This window comes from Desmodus rotundus, chromosome 2 (assembly GCF_022682495.2).
Source record: "Desmodus rotundus isolate HL8 chromosome 2, HLdesRot8A.1, whole genome shotgun sequence".
Classification (NCBI taxonomy): Eukaryota; Metazoa; Chordata; class Mammalia; order Chiroptera; family Phyllostomidae; genus Desmodus; species Desmodus rotundus.
The window spans coordinates 154,162,437-154,187,277 of NC_071388.1; the positions used below are offsets into that span (position 1 = coordinate 154,162,437).

Below are 24,841 nucleotides of genomic sequence, written 5' to 3' on the forward strand. Positions count from 1 at the left end.
GAAATGGACAAAGGCGGGGAGGGAGGCTGCTCTATGAAGCCCAAGTTTGGGGCTCTTGTCAGGCTCTGCCTTTAACCAGCATTGTAACTGTATATAAACCCATTTTCTCTTACTGAGCTGGCTTTCTCAGTTAGAAAATGAGGTGCTAAATGGGCAGATCTATAAGATTCTGTTTAAAATTTTATAACTCAGCATTCTAAGAATAAGACTTTTACCAGCAACTAAGGAGATTTATGCAAGGTTAGCCATGGGCTTTGAGCAAAGGAAAGCTGACCAGGCAGGAAATGATTCCTCCCAAATATCAAGATGTCTGCATGTTCAGTAAACTGCCAAGCTACCAGAGTACCTTATCAACTAGAATCCCAGCCTGTTCAGAAAGCCTGCCAAGTAACTGGGGTTTTACAAGTGGAATCATCATTAGAAAAAAATGGGCTACTGAGTTAGTTTTCCCTTTCTCCATGAGACTAGACCCAGATTACTGCTCCTGAAAAAGATATGTAGAATCTGATTTTCTATCTTCAAGACCAAGAAAAATAATAATAACCTCAACTTTTGAATTTTGGCAATATCACTTCTTCCATGTATGATTTTAAAAATAAAATATTTTATTCCTTACTTTGTCACCTTGCAAAGAATTCCTTTGGCTACCTAGAAACATACTTTCCCAATTCATTAATCATCTATTCACTCAATAAGTATTGAACAATTACTATGCACCTAGTACTGGTCATAAGGCCGGTACACACACACAGCTGTGTGTATCTTTATTCCAAAGTCCACTATAAATGAATGGAAGCCAGGTTTAATATAGTGTTAGACAGGTAAAGGTGTTTGGTAAATACCTGTCAAATAGTTTCAAAAGTGATCTAAAGAAAGGATAAAATATTAAAGAGATATCTTAAAAGTTTAAACAGATCCCACTAAATTCTCTGTCATAAAAATGGCTCATGATTATCATATTCCTTATTAATAAAAACATACCTCAATAATACTTTGAATATATGCAACCAGGTATCGGAAAGGAGGATATAATACGATTCCTGTTCTCAATGAGTTTACAGTACTCTTTGATGCATACAATCATTTCTCAAAAAAATTAAAAATATAAAACTAAATAACAGATCCAGGAAGAAGCATAATACTGTGTGGGGTTCAAAATGAGAACAGTTCACATCTGCTTGGGGAGAAATCAGAAAGGATGTAATAGCTCCCACTGTTGAGCACTCTGAATACTCTCTAAGCATTTTACATGTGTTTATTCATTTAACCCTCACCCAAACCTATGATGTAAGGACTAATAACTTTACAAATGAAGAAGCTGAAGGCTATGTCTTTAAAGATGTGTATAGCATTTTGAATGAAGAAGGAAATCCCACACAAAGTCATTCAAGTACTGAGGGTATGTGGCTCAGAAGGACACTGGCTTGTTACAGGTATAGGAGCTCTGGGCAAACACTAGGAGACACAGTTGGTCAAAGCTTGGTGGGGGCCATGAAGTGAAGGCTTCATCAACAGTCTATAATTCAGGAGACTTTGGGGACTAAGGATACTTTTTAAAGGAGTGACATGATTAGGATTGAACCTGAGTAAAAGTAATCAAATAAGTAGGTTAGAATAAATGGAAAATGGAGGCAGAGATACCAGCTGGGACTCTCCTTGGGATGGTTTAGGCAAGAAGTAGTGTGTTCAAAGGTAAAAGTGATGAAGAGCAGTGGGTGGAACAGACACTGCGGGAGAAAACATACATGACTTTGTAACTGACAATGAACTGGAAATGAAGGAAGGGGAGACTTAAAAATACCTGGTGCTTTCAAATATGGCTAACCAAGATTAAATCAATTATTAAGAACTACTAAGTAAAACCTTACCAGATGAACCGTCAGAAAGCTGCCTTGGACACTCACACACACAAAAACCATCCATCTGTATGCAATATGAGAAAGAACTTACAAAACACAAATCTGAAAGTTCAATTCATTTCATACCAACTAATAATGTGAAATGCAACGGGTATAAAACGCCCTTACCACTTTGCCGTATTCACTATCCGAGTCACTGCTGAGTTCCTCGGTGTTCATGATTTCCAAATCAGATTCCCCAGTCGCAATTGGCACAGTCACGGTGAGGCTGGGATTATGAATAAATGACTGACAATCACTTTCTTCCATCGAGTATTTTTCCAGGTTCCTTACAAAACCACTGGGTTTATCTTTTTCCTTGTGGAGATTATGATCCTTGTTCAATTCAGCAAGTGTACGGTTAGAGATATAGTTTTCCTTCTTATTATTTAGATCTTCTGCTTGTCTTATCTCTTTGGAAATCTTTGGCTTTTTGGAAAATGTTTTTAGAATAAATTCACGTAAGGTTTGTTTCACATAATTTATTCCCTTCTTTATTCTGGTCACTGCAATCTGGAGGTTGTTTGTATCGGTTTCTTCTTCACTGGCTGTAAGATTGTCTGAACTAAATGAGCTCAATAATAGAGCCAAAAATAGGTTCAGGACCTATAGCAGGGTGGGGATGGTCATGGGAAAATAGGGAGACAGGAAATAAAAAAAGAAAATAAGCACACTTTTCTGAAATAAAGGTCAAAACCCATACCAGCGATGAAGATCCCCACATTTCACACGCAGATAAGAACATATGATGGGGTAGATGAGACTCGAGACTCCTATCAGTCTCTGCCTGTACTAGCTCCTGCAAAGTCTGGAAGTTCAGCCATAGCCATGAGGGACTAGCCGGAGGAGCCAAAGGAACACTCCTTTAGCATTATTATCAGGTCATTCTGAAATTCATTCCTGAAGCAGGAGGCCCTTGCTCAAATTCCCTTTTCTGGACCTAATCAGCCCTGCTAATGTTTACCTTTAACTAACAGAGGTTACCAGTGAGAAACAAGTAGAACAAGAACATTTCCACTACTGTCTATTGTGATGAAGAAACTTAGGCCAGGTCACTTTTCCCAGAAGACAAATGTTACTTGTTGCAACAAATGGAACATGTAATACCTGCAGACCTCCTGTAATAAAATATTCTGTCCAAGAATTGTGCCAGCTTGCAACTTAATGAGACTTTTAAATGAGAGAAAAGGCCTGTGCATTGCACTCAATTCAAATGAGATAATGGCATTATGATCTGGTGACCTCAATGCCAATCATTTTGGCCTTGGAAGAGATTTAAAAGAGGTCGGGACAATATCCTTGAAGCAAAATCCTGTCTTTGTGCAAAAACATTTCTGTTGTTCCTCCCTGAGGTAGGGTTCAGGTGAACTCAACACTGTAAAACGTAAGGATTCCCAGAGAGGGCTGAAAATATATAAAAAACAAAAAGGTAACAGAATTACCCTTTCATGTACATCTATTGATGGCCAAAAATATATACCTCATATTAACATAGTCAAAATTATTAGGGAATACCTACCTACCTCCATCATCCATCTATTTATTTATTTATTTATTTATTTATTTATTTATTTATGTGGTGAGAACATTTAACTTCTATTTTCTTAGCAACTTTCAAGTATATAATACAGTATTTTTAACTATAATCATATACTTAAATTAGATTCCCAGATTATTCATCTTATAACTGGACCTTTGTACTCTTTTACCAACACCTCCTACTTCCACCACCTACCCTTGGTAAGCACCGTTCCAGCCTCGTTTCTCTTCATTGACTTTGTTAAGATTGCATACGTTTCAATACTATGCTTCTACTGTGTCACATCTTCACTGAGAATAGATACTAACAATTATTTTAATTTCATCAAAATCATAACAAGATATTAATATTCTATCCTAGTATACTGGGTCCCACAAATGAAAATGAAGTCCATTTGCATGATGTACCCATTTTCATATTAGTCAGGGAAATATAAAACATATATTTTACTCAAAGTGCCATTCTGATTAATGTTCTTCACCAGTTTCCTTATGCAAACTTGAGCTTACTAAAATCTTATTCTCCTAAACTACCTTCTAACACTTGTGATTTTTAAATCATTTCAATTAATTGGCAGTAAAATGATGTAAGGAATACATGAGAAAAAAAACCCATGAGAAGTTTAGCATGTGACTATAATACACAGAGGACTCTATCAGGAACATAATGTTTGTTTCTTTTCAGATTCAATTCTACATCATTAGTCATTCTTTAATGAAGAGCTGGTTATCTATCACCTTTGTAAATTATACTTCTGTTGTCTGTCACAAAGGCAAAGGCAACAGGCAAAGGCAAAATCTTGTACAAAATATAACTATGGGTTATCATGCAGGAACATTGAGACAGTATTACATTGTCTCTTTTGTTATTTCCTCTATTGAATGACCAATGTTCTATTACAATTAATAGTTTTAGATCTAATTAATCCTAAAATTATAAAATAACTGGTCATATCCTCATGACAATGTTCTATGGATAATTTTAAATGTGTGAACATCTGATTACGCACCACCAGGTTTCCAATGACCATGACCATCATGTAAACGATGAGGCACATGGGTTGGCCGGCGACCTCCATGCAGACCCACATGGTCTCTATCCACTCCCCACACAGCACGCGGAACACAATCAAGAAGGAGTGGAAGAAGTCGTGCATGTGCCAGCGTGGGAGCTTACAGTCGCTGTCAATCTTGCAGACACACTCTTTGTAGCTTTTTCCAAAGAGCTGCATGCCGACCACGGCAAAGATGAAGACGATGATGGCCAACACCAAGGTGAGGTTCCCCAGGGCCCCCACGGAATTGCCGATGATCTTGATCAGCATGTTCAGTGTTGGCCAAGATTTTGCCAACTTGAAAACTCGGAGCTAAAAATAAGCAAAAAAGCGTAATATTAATTATAAGTTTTTCATGTTTTCAATCTTTAGTTTTATTTTAAGTTATAAAATACTGTCACTCCCTAGCAAAAATGATTATTTGTATTTTTCATTTTCATCTATTTACAATATTGCTGTTACTTTGTTGTACTTGCCACAATATAATCATCACATATGTTTTTAAGGAGGTGTGCAATTTATCTCAGGATTGCTATAGAAGCCTCTTAACATGGTTTCACATATAGAATTAATAATTTATCCTTAATTCTATTTTCTGATGCTTTAATAAACTTTTTAATGCAGACATAGGCAAAAAGCCCAACATGTTAGAGAAAAAAGCTTTAAGGTCTTTACTTTTTTTTTGTATCTTTCTATTAGACAACAATTGTTTGGGGAACAATGATCTAATCTTTAATTATCAAATTCACAAAATAATGAATATATTATAACAGTTTACATTTGGTAAACCATAAGCTTCTTACCAGGAAATAAATTATTGTCCTACTGGGTACAGAAGTATTTTCTATTACACTAGTATACATCGGAATATGTCTTCCAGATTCTAAAGTTAAACATTCGTGTGGCTTTGAGCTTTTTAAGAGTGTTTGTTACTGAATGAACTTTATTTTATTAGATATCAGGACCTAATCTTTTCTTCTGATTGAAACCTCTGAAAGTTTAAGTAATGATAATCCCAAAATGAAGAAACAGCTTTTTATCTATAGACTCTGGTGTAAGGTTTGTCTGCAATTACCAGTCTGAATGATCGGAGAACTGACAGTCCGTCCACTTCTGATAGAAAAAGCTCCACTAAACTTAAAGTCACAATAACGCTGTCGAAAATATTCCATCCTACTTGGAAATACTTATATGGATCCATGGCAATTAGTTTTAAAACCATTTCAGCTGCAAAAATCCCAGTAAAGACCTAGGTGAGAAATATAATTTTTTCTGGTATTATTAGAAGGTAACAGAATCAACGTAATGATGATAAATACTGTTTAGCTTTTACTGTGCCTCAAACAGTGTGCTATATACTTTACAAATGTATGTTATTATCTCATTTAATCCAACTAGGTATCATTATTCTTACAGCCCTAATATAAGCATTGAAGGGTTAAAAAGCTCTAACTAACTCTCCTGTCAGCTCTCATTATCCTTAGACAGCACTTTAGACGAGCATATTAAAATTCCAGATAAACAAAACATTTGACAAATAATACAGGCACTATTTGCAAAACATACATATGGTCAACGAGTTATTCTGGAAGAAAATAAAAAGAAAACATGGATACTGAGATTTTGAACCAGTTTTTTTTTCTGGTCTGACTACTCAGAGTAATAAAGAACATGTTGACTCACTCTTTAAAGACTTATCAATAGAAGAGGAAAAAGTATTTAATTGACACAATGGCAGCTAAAGCAAGACTTCCAAAGCTTTGACACAAAAGTGCATCACAAAACATCATTAATTCATGACTGTTGAATCAAAGAGCTCACTTAAAAAGGCAACAGTGAAAGACTTGTTTATGAATCATTCATAAGGCAGGTATAATTTGACTCAAGGAAACTGACCAAAGAAATTTCAAAGGGAAATGGTCAGGTCTCTAACTATGTGAGTCATCCTAAAATAATGCAGCATCAAGAAGAACATTAGGGGGCACTCAGACTTGGGACTGGTGGGAATAGATAAGGAACACAGTGAATTCTTTTTGTGTTCACACCGAGGTAGTCAACTCAGTGAGATGGTATTGATTTTCATGATGCGAACCTCCGTCAACAATTGGAAACTAGATAATCCTGTGTTATTCTAAAGAGGAATAAAAAGAATAAGAATGCTAACTTAGAGAGTAAAAGGGGTACAAACATTCTGACTAGGAGATCTGTGAGCATTTGGGGAGAGAAGACCAACCCAGAAACACTCTTTGACTTTAAAGATCAATTGGTTTAGAACCAAGGCAAAGAATGAAATTATCTGACACAGATATTCACAGAGGCATCCAGAGTGATTCATATTTATGAAGAATGATAAGCTGGGACCCTCTGGCCATGAAACAGAACCTCTGACTGCCTCATTCAGGTTATCAGAAACTAGCATTTTCTGTTTGCCATTAGGCATTCATGAAGCTAGAGTATGACCAACACTGTACACTGAAAAGATCATTTTGGCATCATTTTACTAATCGGACCCTGTGTTTCCCTGAAGCCTGCAGGTCACCCCCTCGCCTGCCCCTGTGCCATCTCTGTCCAGCTGAGCCATTTTGGTTTCTCGGTGTTCTTGTTCTTAAGGCCCGTTTCTGCGGATTGACTGAAAACATGACGATGACGACAGTAACAGCAGGTTTAATTTGTTGAGTACTTACTGTATGCCAGGCTAGTAAGGGAAAATGTTTAATCTCATCCCAACACTGTGATAATGACGTATTATCATTATATTATGAAGAATTATTATTTATATATGAAGAACTTATATATAAGTTAGAGGCAAAATCAGGATTGAACGCAGCACGTGGGGATTCTAAAGGCCCAGACACTTCACCTATTAGGTCAAAACAAAGCATCCGTAGTTTTCCTGAAAATATATGGGGTATGTACTTTCAAGGAAGCTGCAGTATTATAAAATGGGTAAGAAAGCCTCGAATTATCAAAGTATTAATCCCAAGAAACAAGCTGGCAGGAAAAAAAAACCCTCTAACAACTCCCCAAATGGTGACTCTTTATGAAAATATTGTTCTATAGAGCTCAACCCTATGGAAAAATTATTTTAAAATAGTATTTATCAGCAGAAATTAGACTGTGTACAGTTATTCATATTGTGCATTCTGGATATGCATAACTACCTCACTGTGTATCCTTTTAACTTAAGAAAAATGACAACCACGGCAACTACAGAGAGAACGCACTTGAAGGGACTCACCAGATTTCCCACCGTGAGCACGTTTTTGAATTCGTCAGTCATTGGGTGATGCTCCATGGCCATGAACAGTGTGTTTAAGACTATGCAAATGGTAATAGCGAGATCGACAAAAGGGTCCATTACAATGAAACTAATAAGATTTTTAAATTTTATCCAAAATGGAGAGCAATTCCATTCCAGGAATGTGTGTGCAAATCTGTACCACCAAGGTGGACATTTTTGTCTGGACTCTTCAAGTTCTGGGAGAAAAATGAAAAGAGAGAGAGAACATGAAGTCAATCATTTGTATGTGTTATTACTGACCAGTTACAAATCAGAAACAAGTCTTCTGGTTTAGACTCTGCAAGTTTAACTGTACTGTTTCCATGAAATCATAGCATTATTACATAAATATCTTCTATCACGTGTTCATTTGCTAGATCAAGCATAAGTGAGGGGAAAGCAGTGAAATTAATGACTGAAAGCAGATACGGCATCTCTCAGAGAAACACGTATCTAATGTGTGATGGTAAACAAGGCAACCTATGGTTTTTTAAGGGAGAACTGTGTCTTTTCCACCAATATACATACTCCCCCGTGTATCCTTCATCCCACGACAACAATAAGAAATTCGACTCTATCCTGAAAAGCTCATACCAGTTCCCAGGTGAAAACAACCCCAGAACAAAGAGCCTAGAAATAATTTATGGAGTGATGTATACAACTGATATTTCATACCATTAGCCCATTTGCTTCTCACCATAAGTTGAGGAGGTGGGTGGAAACTTTGTCAGGTGAGGTGGTACCTTTGGGCACGGTAGGAACTACAGCATGTTTTGGGGGGAGAGAATGGGAGCCAGCACATATAAAAGTTGTCACCCTTGGACTCTCTTCTCAATGCATGCGAAGGTCTAACCACTATGATTGACATTATATTCTCTAATCTGCTTTCTTGAATGCCTTTTCATCATAATTTTAACAGATGTCATGCCACGTGTCAATATTTTATGCTTTTATAGAATGTGCTCAGATGCAGCAATTTATCTGGAAGTGTGTATTAATTTCTTACATATTAGAGAGATGATAAATTCAGAGAGAGTAGATAAAGTTTCTAAGATTAAAAAGTGGGAGAATCACACAATCCTGGGTTAACCTAGGTTCTTCATTAATTACCATTAAGCTATTTGTCTGTGAAAGGCCATATCATCCAATGCCTATCTTTAATCACAAATAATTTTATCCATTTTAAGCACATAAAGATGATTCCATTAGTGTCCATTGGTTATCTTTGCCATTGTGTATAACCATTTAAAATTCTTTGAATTGTCTCTGAGAACTTCATGTACTGATCAGAATTTATCTGGATTGTATTTCAAAATCTGTACAGTAAAGAAACTTTTTTAATAAATTATTTTTTAATCCTCACCCAAAGATATGTTTATTGATTTTAGAGAGAGAGTGAGAGAGAGAGAAAGAGAAACATCGATGTGAGAGCAGAACATCGATCGGTTGCCTCCTGCACACGCCCTGACCAGGAATCAAAACTTAGGTATGTGCCCCATCTAGGAATAGAATTTGCAACCCTTTGGTGCACAGGACAACACCCCAATCGACTGAGCCACCCAGCCATGGCAGTAAAGTGAATATTATTACATACCTTCTACAGTATTCGTCAGTATGCTTGCTCTGCTCATTGCTCTTTGTCTGAGTTGGGGATCATTCAACATATCTTCAGAAAAGAGGTAAGAACTGGAATGTCGCCTTTTGTGTATTTGATTGGTTGTACCCTAAAAATACAGTTAAAATTTAAAACTATAATTCTAATAAATTATAGGAATAAAATAGAATCTTGCTTAGGTAGCTGTAATGAGTAATTGAAAGTAGAGACGAAATTGCTGGGCTCAAATCATGGTTCTGCTACTTACTGGCTGCATCATACCAGGGTTACTGGACCCTTCTCTGTCTCAGTTTCATTGTTAGTAAAATGAGGATAATCATAGTACTTGCCTTATATTCTTGCTATGAGGAGTAAAACAAATTAATACTTAGGAAATAAAAAACTAACTGAGCTGCTTTCATTGTTATAATCAATATCATCCTCTCTCTTTCTGGGTCTCCAATGTATTCAGGTAGTTTTACTGTGTAAGAATCACATGGAAACAGCTAAACGAGTGTTCTGGGGTATGTGTGTAGAGGGAGAGAGTCTCAGAATTCTCTGAGGAATTTCTTTAATTATTCTTTGTTGAGGTAACAGCACTAATGGAGGTGACTATAATGATTGTTTCTTATTGCCAAGGCAGAGCTCATAATAAATGACTCAATTTGAAAAAGACAAGTAAGACTGATAGGAGCTGTAGCAAAGCAGAGGACGTAAGCTCCATCTAAAAGAGGAGACCACTGTTTAGTTTAAAGGATTGCTGCAGTGCAGGAATATGAGCTCGGTTTTACCAGGTATATTCATTTTTATGTGAAATACCTTATTTCTAAATCTTGGCAACTCATTCAAAGTTAAAACACTATGCCAGTTCAGAGCAGGTCAGCAATACACACGCAGGCACACATGCTCACACAATACATATTTAAACACAAACAACTATACAACTTTACATTTATCAGCTCTCTATCCATCTATCAATCTATATGCTAATGTGTGTTAAATACATATGTGTACATATATACATACATATACACCATTTACAAATGTATATGTATAGTTCTAGAATTGCAAGTTTATATAGTTGTTTAGATATATATGTGTACATATCAAAACATAGACACACAGGCATACATATGCCCATGTGTGTATGCATGTACACGAGCATGTGCATGATCATGGACACACACATGTCTACATGTGCTTTTTATAGAGAGGTCTCTATAACCATGTTTTCTCTGATGCAGTCTCTACTTTCTGAATTTCCAGAAGCAGAGACTTCTTTTCCTTCAAGACAAGAATATATTTAATCAGCAGTTGAACAATATCAATTGTTTAATCAACAATTCAAATGAAGTGAAAATATTTCATATAAAAATGAAATAATCTCCACGTTTGATATAAACGATATAATCTTTTACAGATAATACACACTGAAAAGCAAAAGTCAACAAAGATCTCATTCCACAAATTTAACATGCTCATTTGATAAGGAAGACTGCCTTGACAGAGGATTGAGGCTATGTCATGCAAGGAAAGGGGTCAGGTGTTGCCTGAAAGCACATGCATTCATGCAAACAGAAACATGTGTGGCCATGGCTTCGATGGAACTTTAGTCTCACTTGAAATGCTACCTTATCTTCAAATATGGACACATGCATAAGTAGCATGAGTTCAAAGCTTGTTAGGCTAGACGAAGACCTTGCTGATATTTAGTGAAGGCAGTCTGTCATAGTGTCTTAAAGAGGTAATCTGGAAACTCTGAAAACTAGAAAGATCTCACTTTCAAACCGAATCAGGACCTTTAACCACTCAATGATTCCTCAACTTTTGAAATTGTTGCTTTGTTTTTCTTCTTATGTGGGTGTGTTTGTATTAATGTGTGTTCTGATATTTTCATTCATACACTCCCAACCACTGAGTATTTTTTAGGTTGAAAACAGTAAATTTCATTTATGTATGGGAAGAAGCACAGCCATTCTAAATTATTCCCATGTTACGAAGCCGACCACACATTGAACTGAGAGCAAAGTAGGGTGGCTTGGAGCACAGGTCTGACACAGAGGCCTCTGTGTGAACTTCAGGACTACAGTATATTAGCTTCATTTCTCTGTGCCTCAGTTTCCCCTTTGTTGAACAGGGACAATAATATACCCCTCATAGGGCTGTTGTGAATACTAAGTACATGTTTGCTAATATTATTACTATTATTATTAACTCAAATAAGATCCCTTGCAACAAGGTATGATATATTCAAATAGTAACTGAGAAACATAGCAGAAGGTGGCAAATAATCCAAATTTCCTTACAAAAATGGGATTTATATCAACTACTACAATCAGTATTATTATTCCATTTTCTATGCTGATATATATCTTTTATAAATTGTTTTGTAAAGGGATGGTTTATCATCTTCAAGTATAATACAGATAGATGAGTAACTTTTTCAAAAATGGGGTTTTATATTGAATCATGTTTTATACCTGAAACTAATATTAAATATCAATGACACCTCAATTTTTTAAAATGAAGTTTTAACAATCTTTGAATTATATGCATATAGAACAGAGTAAAAGGGCTAGGTTAATGAGTTAAAGGTATGTTTCTACAGGAAAAGTACGGCAAAATGCAGAGCCATTCACAGGACCAGAGAAGGCCCCTCCAGCAAAAAAGATGGCCTGGTGCAAGAACAAGGGTCGAGCCATGCCTGAGCTATTTAAAACGTCCTTACGCTGTCATCAGAAGTTGCCTTATCTATTATCACCTCTGGCAGAAGCTGTCCATTGGGGAGCATGAGGGCCGAGGGTCCATCAACCAGGGAGACCACACCATTGCAGTCCACGGCACTGTTCATCTTCCTGTTCACCGGCAGCATTGGGGGGGACCTACTGGCTGGGCTGATGATACTGCTGCTGCGCTCCCGGGGCCTGTGGGGCACGAACAATGAGCCCCTTCTGCTCTCATTGTCACCGAAAATGCTGTGCTCGTCGTCGGCAAATTCAGTCTCAGATCCAATATCTTTCCCTCGACCTATGAAACTGAAAAGGCTTGTTCTGCTGCTGCGCCTTTGAGGAAACAAGGAGCCACGAATGCTGAGGGGTGACTGCAGGGGAAAAGAAAAGGTGACATCTATCTGCTGAAGCACTTAAAACCGGAAGTTCATTTCACATAATTACCATTGAAACCACCGACCTGAGGGCAGGTGGCTCTATACTGGTTTAAAGGAAACATATTTCAAAACAAGGCAATTCGCAAGACAAATTCTTCCAAACAAGGATGGAGAGGCTGAAAGAACCCATCCTTTCAACACCAGGTAAATTATTTGCTCCTGAACAGCTGTCTGCTGTTCTGGCCTGGAATGACCTCGCCATTTTTTCTGTGCCATTCATTTTGCTATAAAGGAGTTAGCACTTCAAAAAATAATTTGGTATTGATACCTGTTATTTAGATTTTCATATATCAATCCCAAAGTTCCGTAAGTATTAAACTCTTGGTTTATTTTTGTGTTGTATGTTTCTTTGCATTCCATTGCTTAGCACTCTACCTTATATACTGAGAGCTCAGTGAAAGTGTTTTAAGGAAGAGCTTTTAATACTACTGAGTTTACAAAGTCATCAAATATCAGAACTTGGAAAAGAGGTTGCGGAAAATATTAGAACGAAGAGGGGGAAAAGTCACATTTGTACGACTCATGTCCGGGATAAACAGTGTCTATAAACCAAACTTAATGCACATTCTTTGGAAGTATCTAACGCAGTAAATGTTAGTGCTTCCTATAGAGGAAAGGACAAAGTGGCATCATAGTGAGTAATGAAAAATGGGCATAACGAAATCATTGTGTTGACACTAGCTTGGACTGCTCTTGTCATATTTTGTATTGATATTGCATATATTCAAGTTCTGTTTGCCCAACTCATTTATGAAGTCTTTGAAGGCAGGGACTCCACCTTTTATTTCTATGCATATCTGACAGGGTCCTGCACACTTAAGTCTTAGAAGCTGTGAAATTTAAATGAAGGCACGGGAGAGAGGAATGTAATTGTGAGTGGGGCACTGAAAAGCTGATTGATGGCAGCAGAGAGGACAAAGGAAAATTCGGGGGATGCGTGACACCTCAGCTAATGGATGAAGAATGGGAGGTACTGTGCCAGAAGGAAAACAAGAAAGAAAATCGTCCCATTTGCAGAAAACCACGTGTGCTAAGTAACAAAGGCACCAAAGTTCAGGGCATGTAGGTGAACACGGAAAATCAGGCTGGACCGAGTGTGTTGAAGGCGCAGAAAGGTAGGACATGAGGCCAAATAACAATAACATGTGGGGCTTGGATAACAGGTGGCCCTTTTTCTCTAGGTAGTAGTTATTCAACAGCATTTTTTCTTTACTTAATTTGAGCAGAGGGACAGCTTTGATTTAGAAAAATTATTTGCATGAGTGTGCAATGGTTTGTCATGGAGGTTTGTAGGCAGAGAGACCTGAAATAGGGAGGTTTCAGCAGAAAGGAAAAAAACCCAAAATGACAAATTCCACACAAGCAGCAACAACAGACTATGGGACTAGATGTTAGTATTTGATGCAGTTGAATGTGGAGGCTGTCATGTTAAGTAATATTCTGGCAATTTATATCCTACAGTGGTGAAGAAAAGAGAAAATACTAGTCTAAGGTTAGTTTTTAATCCATATAGGCATTATAAAACACAGACTAAATAAAAATGTAAAAGTTAATCTATAGTGTAAATAATTTTTTTGATTTCTACAATGGTTCTTGTGAATATTGTTTTGAAAATGTGTTTATTGGAGAAGATATAACAATTCCCAAACTATAAGCTCCTTACAAACTAAAACAAAAAACTATGCACATCCAAATTCTTTCCATAAACACCTAGCAGTTAATAGGTTTTTACCTAAAAACATACCAATGAGGTCACCTACTCTCCTCTCCTGGTGTCCCTTCCCTCAGAATGGAATAGTCTGCTGTATATTCCTAGCTCTGGTGACACTCATTTGACAGGTTTAGTGGTACCTGATTAGGGGTGGACAATCGCTTTTCGCGAGCTCGCCTGTGACCTTCAACACCAAGGTGGAAACTTTTTCTCCTGATACTCTCCTCTGATTCCGATTTGGACAATTTCTCATCGTCTCCCTTTTCTTCCCCACTGGAGAGCTTCTTTTGATTCTTTTTCTTTCTTCTGTTTCTCCTTTCTTTAGCACTTTTAGAACTCAGTTTAGATGTTTCAGAAGAACTCTCGGAGAGGCCCATAATCCGGCTTCTCCTGTTACTTTTATATCCGGCTGCTGCCACTGCTATTGCCTGTTGGATGCAGATGTCACACATATGGTGAGTCGTTTCCGACGTCTGGGAAACCTGATGACAGGGCACCTCTCTAGCGTGAATTTAATTATATTGTGCATATAATCATGTCCCTTGTATGGGAAGAAACGTCCTTTTCTTTACACTCTGACCAGACAGCTTACAAAGTACGTCTTTATTGCTTGGAATAAAGCTCCATTGTGCTTTGGAGTGAAACTATTACATAGTATTACTATATTTATAGTAAAGAATTTTTAAATAGTATATGTGAAAGTTTTACCAGGTAATTCTGAGACATAAAGCATTAACAATGTGATAAGATAATTTGCATATCTTATTCAGATGATTAACTAAATATTATCAAAATAATCAGGCACTCTATAGTTTAATAAAGAATAAGTTGTCTGAAAATTAGAATTAATTACTACAAAATAGTATCCCCAAGCAATGTAAGAGACTTCTGGGGGTTCCCTAGCAAATTCCTGGGGTAACTTGTGCTACCTATCTACCCCTTTATTAAAAAAAAAATCCTGGTAAAAATTTAGAAAATCAAGATATTTTGAATAAAAAATAAAAATCATTCATAATCTTACACCTCCCCAATAATTGGTCTTACTATTTCTTCTGGTCTTTATATACATAATTTTTAAATTGTTTCTATCTTGTATTCAGTTTTATATCCTCCTACCTAACACATTGTTATTTTAGCACCCTTTTCCTGTGGTAATATTCTTAAAACACATAATTTTATTGTCCAAAAATATTCCAGGATACAAAAAGTATCATAATCCACTTAACCATTTGTTAATTTTTGAAAATTTAAATGCTTTCAAATGTTTAATATTATCAAAATACTGCAATGAACATCTTTCTGCATCAAAGTTTCCCTGCATTACAGGTTACCACCCTCTTCCCAGTAGGCTAGATTCCTTGGAGAGATTTAACTAGGTCAAACCATCGAATGAGTTTTAAGGCTCTTGAAGAATATTTGAAATTTTGGTTCTTTTAGTATAAACCTTCTCAAACCTTTCCACTGATGTACCCATTTGGAGAGAGAATTAGGGAAAATCCTCAAAAATTTGTGACAGCCTAAAGTGGCTAAAACCAAAAGTATAATTTTCTAACATCTCACATTTTATCTTAAATAGCCTTACAACACTGACAAAAAATTAACGCACATTTTCCTTTGTACCCCATAAAGTAACTGTCAACTTTAACATTAAAATAATTTCCCCTAAACCTTTGTGTACAGGTGTTCTGGGGAAATACCTCATGTTTTAGGACTTTGCATAAAGCCACAGATATTGAGGAATCACAGGTAACAACAGGTTTAGGGGAGCAGCTTAGAACATTCTCTGTGCCAGAGTGAGCTGATTATGGGGAAAGTAGACTGGGCTGGATGTCACTTGTAGCACAGTCCAGAATCGGCTCCTTCAAACCGCACCAGAATGCAGACGCGGTTTACACAAAGGAGTCCGACAAGGAAAACCACCCTGGGGAAGGCTGAGCGTAGCCCACAGGGCCTCTGTTGTTCCCCTTTGCACTTATATTTCTAGGAAGAATTTTAAGCCAAATAACAATACCTCAGCTTCTTCTTGCTCTTTTTTAAGTCGATCTAACATCTGTTGAAATTCTAACTCTTTCTGCTTAGCTTCTTCGATGTTCGCCTGGTTCTGTTCCTCGTAGGCCATGGCCACCACAGCCAGGATCAAGTTTATTAGGTAGAAGGAGCCCAGGAAAATCACCACAACAAAGAAGATCATGTAGGTTTTCCCAGCCGCACGCAGTGTCTAGGGGAAGATGGAAATCATTATTTTAATAACTGAAAGATTTTTTTGTAAATTATTTCAACTTGAATGGCATATTAGGCATGAGTAAATTGGGCAGTTCTGCATACTCTGATGATAACAAAATATAAAGGGATAAAATTATAAATCATGGCAAACAATCAGTATTAAAATACATACTTTTCAGTATAAAGTATATAGCAATCTATTAAACTTGTACTAAAATTAGGTATAATTCTCGATTATTATTAATATAATCCTGAATTTTCCCCAGTCTAAAAATTATTCAAAAACTAGCTGTTTTGCTTATTTTCAAATTATAGGATCAGCTAATGTCTATAATCCTTTTTAGTATTAAATTTCTATAATATCTTTAACAAGAAGTATTAGTGATGAACATACAGTATATGAACATAAAATTATGTTCACGCAAGATAGATAACCCTATCATATGAGCTTATTTGTTCATCTTATATTTATTTTTAATCAATATTTACTAAGAAATTAAAAATAAAAAAATGGTAAAGATAATTCAAATGGTACGAATATTAAATGAAAAGTAAGTCTCTTCTATCTCTGATGCCTGGTTACTCAAATCCTTTTTCTATCAGTTACTGTTGTTACTGATGTCTTGTCTTGGATAAATTCTTAGTTTATAGTGTAATTGTTAGCTCAGCAGGCATAGTCATTTTAATTTCCATAGAAATTTCCGTGTTACCCTCTCTGGTGTTTCGCAGGAATGTGTGAGATTGTTTTCCTCTACATAACTCAGACAGACAGTATTTCTCTTCTGATCTATGTCATCCTGACAGGTAAAAAAATTGTATGTCACTGTCATTTTAATTTGCTGAAAAAGTGAGTGTCTCTTTGCATACTTAAAAAGTCATGTGTATTTCTTTTTTTGTATATTTTTATCATTTCTATATTCATTTATAATATTTTCAGAACTTTAATAAACAAAAAACAGGTGAAAAGAAGAATCTGTGGCAAGTTGAGAAAAATGATTGGTTATACTTGTAATACGGAGTAATCATTTTTGGTCTCCTTGCTTTTGGGGAGAAGATAGAGCCCACAGACCCAAGAGGATCACATTACAGCTGGAGGGGATGCCCATGTGGATTATCAGTTACAGTCTAAGAGATGGATGCTATGAAGGAAAAATATTCAAAAGGCATGAAAGTCTAGAACAAAGAGCAACTGAATGGAAGAGGGGAATTTAGGGAAGTGAACTGAGTCCTTAATTCTTGCATTCATTTGCTAAGGTTGCCATAACAGCAGCTGCAGACTGAGTGGCTTGGACAACAGGAATGTATTTCTCACAGTCTGAAGGCTGGAAGTTCGACATTAAAGTGTTGGCATGTATGGTTTCTCCTGAGGCCTCCCTCCTTGACTTGCAGATGGCCACCTTCTTGCTGAGCCCTCATACAGCATTTTCTCTGTGTGTGTCTCTCTGGTGTCTCTCATGCTCTTGGCTTAATCTCCCTTTCTCATAAGAACAATAGTCAGATTGGATTAGGACCCATTAATTTTACTCAGTTACCTCTTTAAAGGCTGTAACTCCAAAGGTAGTCATTCTAAGGTACTAGGATTTAGGAGATCAACATGTAAAATTGGGGACATACAATGCAGTCCATAACAACCGTCCGCGGGAATCGTTCAAAAAATGAAGCGTGAGGAGCATAGGACAGCCGGATTGTTTGGGCCCTCCCGGCAGAAGGGCACGTGTGGAACGCAGAGTTTGTTCAAGAGAGTGTGAGAGAACACCGCAGCATATTCCTTGCTATTTACTCAGGACACTATGAGATGCTGCATTTACAAAGGGGAGAACAGATTTAGAGATCAAATGAGTCCAGGAAAGATAAAAGAATAATTTATGACTCAAGAACTATCCATTCTAATAGTGCTAGAGGTAAAAAAAAAAATGTAATTTTAGTAATAAGACAATAGATTTTTCTCCATTCTAAATTGAATAAAATATTCAATTTTAGGCAAGAAACATATTTCAGATTACACAATGAATGCAATGAATAAAAACATTCATTTTTCTTGGCACTCACCTGTTGGTAAAGGTTTTCCCAGTAATCCTGGGTCATTAGTCTAAACAAGGCTAAGAAGGCCCAGCCGAAATTGTCAAAGCTCGTGTAGCCATAGTCTGGGTTTCTGCCTCCTTTCTGACACGTGTACCCTTCTGGACACTGGCTACATAAGAAAAAGAACAACATGAGTCAGGGGGTCTTCAGGATGCAACTTGAATAGTCCTACACAAAAGTGAGAAACTCAAGGTTCCTTTTCTAGGGGGACCATATTGAATACTGATGAAGACCACATTATTTGGAGTTAGGAAGAACTGGGTTTGAATCCCACCCCAAGTATTTACTAGTTGGTAACTTTGTCAAATTAAATTTTTTCAAGGCCCAGTGCCCTCTTTCTGTGAAAACAAGATAGTAACACCTATCTCAAAAAGTTGAGATTCTTATTAAGTTAAAGGAGATAATATATGCAAATTACCTAGCCTAGTTCCTGCACATAGAAAGTATTTAATAGACAGTAGTTGCTATTAGTATCGTCGTCACCATCAAAACTTGGAAACATATACCAGATGTCATATAATAGTTCTTTGGTCCATAAAGATTGATATAGGCCTTTAAAAAACTATGTCCTCCCCCCTCAAAACTATTCTTGAAGTGAATTAGAGTCAAGAATGGTCAAAGCATAGAAATTGTGTAAGATTTGTAGCCTTAAGACTTTTTTGTCCTAAAATTGGTGGATTGGCATCTATAATGCCAAATAAACATGGTGTGCAGAGATGTCTTAGGGAGCAGAAGCCTTATCTGTACTTTTATCTTCCCAGTGCTTACACGGCCTGGTGAAAAAGCTATCAGGCAAGAGAGGAGAAGAACAAAATCCTACAGCAGAAGTGAAGTTTGTGTATAGGAGAAACAGCAAGATGGGTATGTGCATTAATAGGAAATTCTTAAAATATCTTTAACCAAGTCCCTGGGATCCTCATTTATTTTCATTTTAATTTTTTTTAATTGGCCAAAATGTCACTGCATTCAGTCACCTATGAGTCATACTTGATAGAAAAATGAGTAGGATTTGAGGATGGAAAGAAAATTTGATTTTGTCACCCTTCTTTCCAGAAAGAAGAAAGGCTGGAAACTAAGCAACCAAACTTTGGTGGGGATTTCTGGAAGTAATTTTTTTTCTACTGACTTAAGAGTTATATGACATGTATCTTATTTTTATTTAAGCACTACCGCTAATTCTTACTTTTAATGGTATACAGTAACTCTGAACATTATAAAGTCTGAACTCGCTAGGGGGCACAAGCAGTCAAGTAACGCCATATAGATAAGACAGAATCAAAGGTTCTTATCAACAAACTAATGGAGTATGTTTCCCCTTTTTTTAGTCTTTACACTAAAAACAAATACTACGTACCCTGCGTCTGAGCTGGTACCACACAAGAGAGCATCTTTCGAGTCCTCCAAGTAGTAAAAATACTCTGCATAGGAAGAAATTGGACAATATAAGGTTATGTATGGAGTGTTAGCTTTAAGAGTGATACAGCAGGTAAATTAATTAATATACACATCCACATACATTTAGGCAAAGTTTGTTTTATTTATTTAATTTATTTATTATATTCCCATACATTGTCTCAAATATTTATTGATAACCTCTATGGGCCAGGCAGGAAATATGATGATAAACATGATAACAAGATCATTTGTTTTATAAACCTTTATGCTTAGCTAAGAGTAGAGTTTAGATAGGGAAAGACACAACAAGTATACAGCTGAACATACAAGGTATTTTCAGATGGTAATAAATGTCCTAAAAAGAATAAATTAATACAATGTGATGAAATGTGGTCAGGGAAGGCCTTTCTAAAGAAATGACAGTTGAACAGGGGCCTAAATGCTACAAAGACGCCAGCCATTCAAAGGGTCCGGGAAAGAGAAAATCTTGGCAAGATAAAGGGCAAGGGTAAAGGCCCTGAGGCCCAAATGCAGTTGGTGTATGACGGCAGATGGCAGGTGAGGCTGCCTGCAGTGTAGTGAGTGGGGAGAACCGTGGTAGCAGAGGTAGGAGATCATGTAAAGCTTGGCATGTCACAGAAAGGAGACTGGATTTTAAATATGATTAGAAATAATAGAAGTGAAAAGTAGAGATATAAGATAATATTTAGCTTTTGTTTACTGACTTGAGAGAGAGGAAGAGAAAGGGAGAAAGAGGAATATCGATTTGTTGTTCTGCATATTTATGCATTCATTGGTTCGTTCTCACATGTGCCCTGACCGGGGATCAAACCCACAACCTTGGTGTATCAGGATGACACTCTCACCAAATGAGCTACCCAGCCAAGGACAATATAGAGCATTTCAGACTTTCACTGTGGTTGCTTTGTAGACCATGGACTACAGGAGAGCAAGTGTGGAGCAGGAATACTGGTTAAGCTACTACAGTGAGAGGTATCTTGGCCACAATTCAGAGCGTAACTGTGGAGACGAAGAGAAGGGGATGGAAATAGAGTGGACAGGGTTTGCTGATGGAGTGTGTGCAGGGTAAAGAGAAGAGGATGGATCTACTTAAATTGCCAGTTACTGAAATGAGGAAGCCTGGGATAAGAAATGGCCTAAAGAAAAGCCAGGATCTCTGTTTTAGCTGTTCTTAGTTTGAGATGATTATTAGGTACTAAAATGCATTTGTTAAGTTGGCAATTGGATCGATATGAAAGTCTTGAGGTCAGTAGAACTATCAGGTACGGAGATACAAAGATGAGAGTCATCATCAAGTTTGTAGGCTTGATGGGACCTGATGAATTAACCCAGAGAAAGTGGAGCTACCGAAGGCAAGGGCAAGGAAAGGAGGGAGGGGCAGGAAGAGGCCCCTACTGACCCCGAAGCACTCCAGGAGCGGTTGAGTCAGCCAGGCAACAGTGGACATGAGCAAAGTGTGTTTTCTGACTTCTCTCATGAGGGGGCCGATCCGACTGTTCATAGCAAAGATAAAACGGACTAAAAAATTCCATTTAAAAACATATAAAGGCCCGACTTCCTATTTGGCTCAAGTCTAAGGAATAAAGATAAAATTATTAGCAGGCTTTTAGAGTAAAAGTGGAAGAAAGGTTTTGAAGTCAGATATACTTGGATTTGAATGTTGTTTCTACCCCTTCCTCTCTAAGTTAATTATCTTACCACTTGAAGATTTAGTTACTGCGTCTGTAAAATGTGGATGAGAATACCTACTTTGTGGAGCTGTGGTATCACACTGCATGTAAAGCACTTTACACAGTGACCCACACATTCTACACAGCTGCTCAAAGACCAGTAGCTATTTTACTAATTTATTAAACAGTTTCAGATAAGACTGACTGCCTTGCACATTATCATTTTGTTTTACATAGAATATACAAGTCTCAGAAGACATAGCTAAAACAGTAAAGCCTCTTACGTTGAGGCAAAAATTTAGGTGAGAATGTCCATGAACAAGTTTAAACAAACAAATCCTGTGGCTTGGGGAGGGTGGGCATGGCAGAATAAGAATAGAGGAGGCTAAGACGCCCCTTTTAACACATAAACCTCCGTGTTGTTATTACAAAAGGATTACTTTAGAATTAGCCATTAAAGTCACACTGGTTCATACTCACCAATCATGGAGGGGCCGCTTTATAAGAATGGGCCCAGAGCTGCTCATGTAACATGTACAGGGCTAACACACTGGATTCAGTACAAGAGTGATGGCTGGTAAAGCAATGAGAGCAGCTCACTCTGGGCTTGCAGAACACTTTACACAATTCCTGAATAACTGCACTTAAATTATGAAGCTACCTAGCCTCAAGAGAATTTAGGTTAACACGTAAATGCAAAATGTAATGCAAAGAGAAAAGAAAACATGTTCACAGTAAAACTTCTGCAATAAAAAGAAATGAATTATTGTTACATGCTACATGCATGAAACTTGAAAACATGCTCAATGAAAAGCCTGGCACAAAAGGCCACATACTATATGATTTCATTTACACGAAATATTCAGAATAGGTAAACCCATTGAGACATAACCTGGGTTAATGTTAGGGGGTGGGGAGGAGGGAACAGGGAGTGACTTGTCAACGTGTATGTACAGGGTTTCTTTGGAGGAAGATAAAAATACTCTAAAATTAGATAGTGATGTTGGTTGTGTAACTTTGTGAATATACTAAAAACCACTGAATGCTACACTTCAAAAGGGGAGGTTTTATGGTATGTGAATTATTTCTCTATAAATCTATTAAATATAATATAGCATAATGGCAAAGGTTGTGGGTAATAATGGATTAGTCTCAACTTCACAGTAAATTACATATGAGGAAAAAGTAATAGAACATTACAAAATTCACACCAAAAAAAATCTGGAATTGATACTTAGTCCAGTGCCAATGCTGAGGAAATTTCCTGCTAATTTCAAGGCTAATGGAACAGAATGGTAAAATATAACCAGTGATGTAAATATCCCATGATTAGTTTTATGTGAGCTGGCTCAGAAAGCATGTAGGAACAATGATGGCTTGGGCTTTTGAAGTCAAAGACTTACTTCTCAACCAAGGGGCAATAACAAGTCAATGCTGAGAAAACTAGTGCAGGGGATGAGCTAGGGAGGCGGAGTGACTGTGAGTGACATGTGACATTCTGGGAGATGTGGTCCCACAAGGAAAGAGGTATAAGATAAAGACAAGAACAGTCCCGGCAGTTCAGTGCAGACCAGTACTGCGGTTTTTCCAAAAACTCTTCTATTAAATATCAAACATTCAGAAATAGAAGTAGGAGATTAGTCCCTTTTATTCCAACAAAACCACAATATATTTGTGCATAATAGTTACTAGAAATTAAGCTACAAACTGTGCAAATGAACCTTTCCTTCATCTGCAGCAGGAAGAAGGGAGATATGGAAGTACCAAAGTAGACAGTGCTTAGCGCCAAGGGAGATCTATAAATCACATATTTTTAAACATGGGCTAGACAATGGGCTCATTTATTTGGTAATGAATTTAAAAATTACCTCCAAAGAGGCGTTGCAGTCAGCACCAGAAAACACTTTCAGAGTATGCTCAGGCTCTCTCTGTAGGTTGCCTTCACCATTGTAATTCTTAGATATCTTAAAGAACTTCAATTCATTTGCCTTACCACTTGTCCAGTTTAGAATCCATGAGCACTCATTAGCATCATTCTCTTACAAATTCCTCTACGTCTCTGCATCTCTCACAATAACCTGGCAGGACCCAAATCCCACTCATAATCTCGCATCCATCGTCTCCATTCTTGCTCCCAAGTTCCTGAATGTTATTGGAGAAACTCTCACACCCAAGTGAATAATTACATTTTAAGTAAATTATCACAATATCAAATTGGCATTCAAAATAGACTATTTGTCCCATTCCCTGAGATATAGTGCATCTCCTCAAACCTGCACAATTCTGACTGCCAATGGTCCCATCTTAACACTTTTCTGAGGAAATAAAAGCCACTGAGTTTCACTTGATCCTCCTCAAATAGCTGCAGCCCCTCCCCACCATCTTTCCTCCTGCTTCCATGGTGGAGATGTCTCTCCCATTTGCTCTTCTGCATTCTCAAGGACTAGTTTCATCCATCTCTCCTCAATTATTAATCCATATTTGACTACTCATTCATTTTTATCACTAGAAGAGCATTCCTATCAAAACATTTCTTTTTTAAAAAGCCACCATTTATCCCATTATTCTGCTTCCTTTTATAACTCAATTTCTTGGAAGAACTGTCTACACAAACTAACCTTCTCTTCTTGGTGCCTTACTCACCTTGTCACCACCTTAGTCCAACCTTGTGCTTCTATTTCTTCACTATCATTTTCTCCTGAAAGTTTCTGACGACTTCCAGGATGTTTAAGTGAATGTACATTTTTCTATCTTCATCATCCTTAATCCTTGCTCTTGCAGCGTCATTCACCACAAGCACCCCCTTCTTCTCAACATACTCTGTTCTCTTGGCTTTACCATTTATATCTTTGTTTGCTGCTTGCTTTATTGGCTGCTCCTTCTCTGGTTCTTTTCTGGGTCCTCCTCTTTACCTGCTTTTTAAGGGCTAGGGTTGTGGAGTTGACCATCTTCTAGATGACAAACCTGCTTTAAACACCAGTTGCCCATTTACTACCTACTTGTAAACATTAGGGTTTTTCAGAAGGATATGTTTATATGTATATCCTTTCTTTTTGTTGATTACTTTGAAGTATATATGTTTAAACCAGGCAGCTCCTCTCATCTCTGTGCTTAAGTCTCGAGCTGTAGGCTTTATATCTCCTCTTAGCTGGTTTAACAGGTTAATATTGACTTAGTTTTAACTGGTTAATATTGACATACCCCTAC

The 24,841-nt window shown here is 37.2% G+C and overlaps 1 protein-coding gene across 7 annotated transcripts in view; it reads right to left on the reverse strand.

Moving 5' to 3' along the window:
* Positions 1-24,841, reverse strand: part of LOC112322249 (sodium channel protein type 9 subunit alpha) — a 134,780-nt gene that overhangs the window by 47,867 nt on the left and 62,072 nt on the right. For 4 of the 7 annotated variants that reach the window (XM_045187348.3, XM_053918745.2, XM_045187349.3 and 1 more), the window contains 10 exons: positions 19,903-19,966; positions 18,516-18,657; positions 16,255-16,461; positions 14,384-14,671; positions 12,095-12,466; positions 9,367-9,496; positions 7,731-7,969; positions 5,568-5,741; positions 4,448-4,804; positions 2,028-2,504 (listed from right to left, as the gene is read on the reverse strand). In XM_045187348.3, coding sequence (XP_045043283.2) covers positions 2,028-2,504; positions 4,448-4,804; positions 5,568-5,741; positions 7,731-7,969; positions 9,367-9,496; positions 12,095-12,466; positions 14,384-14,671; positions 16,255-16,461; positions 18,516-18,657; positions 19,903-19,966 — 2,450 coding nt within the window. The remainder of the gene's footprint in view (positions 1-2,027; positions 2,505-4,447; positions 4,805-5,567; positions 5,742-7,730; positions 7,970-9,366; positions 9,497-12,094; positions 12,467-14,383; positions 14,672-16,254; positions 16,462-18,515; positions 18,658-19,902; positions 19,967-24,841) is intronic. The other 3 variants (XM_045187350.3, XM_053918748.2, XM_053918749.2) reach the window with 1 other exon arrangement.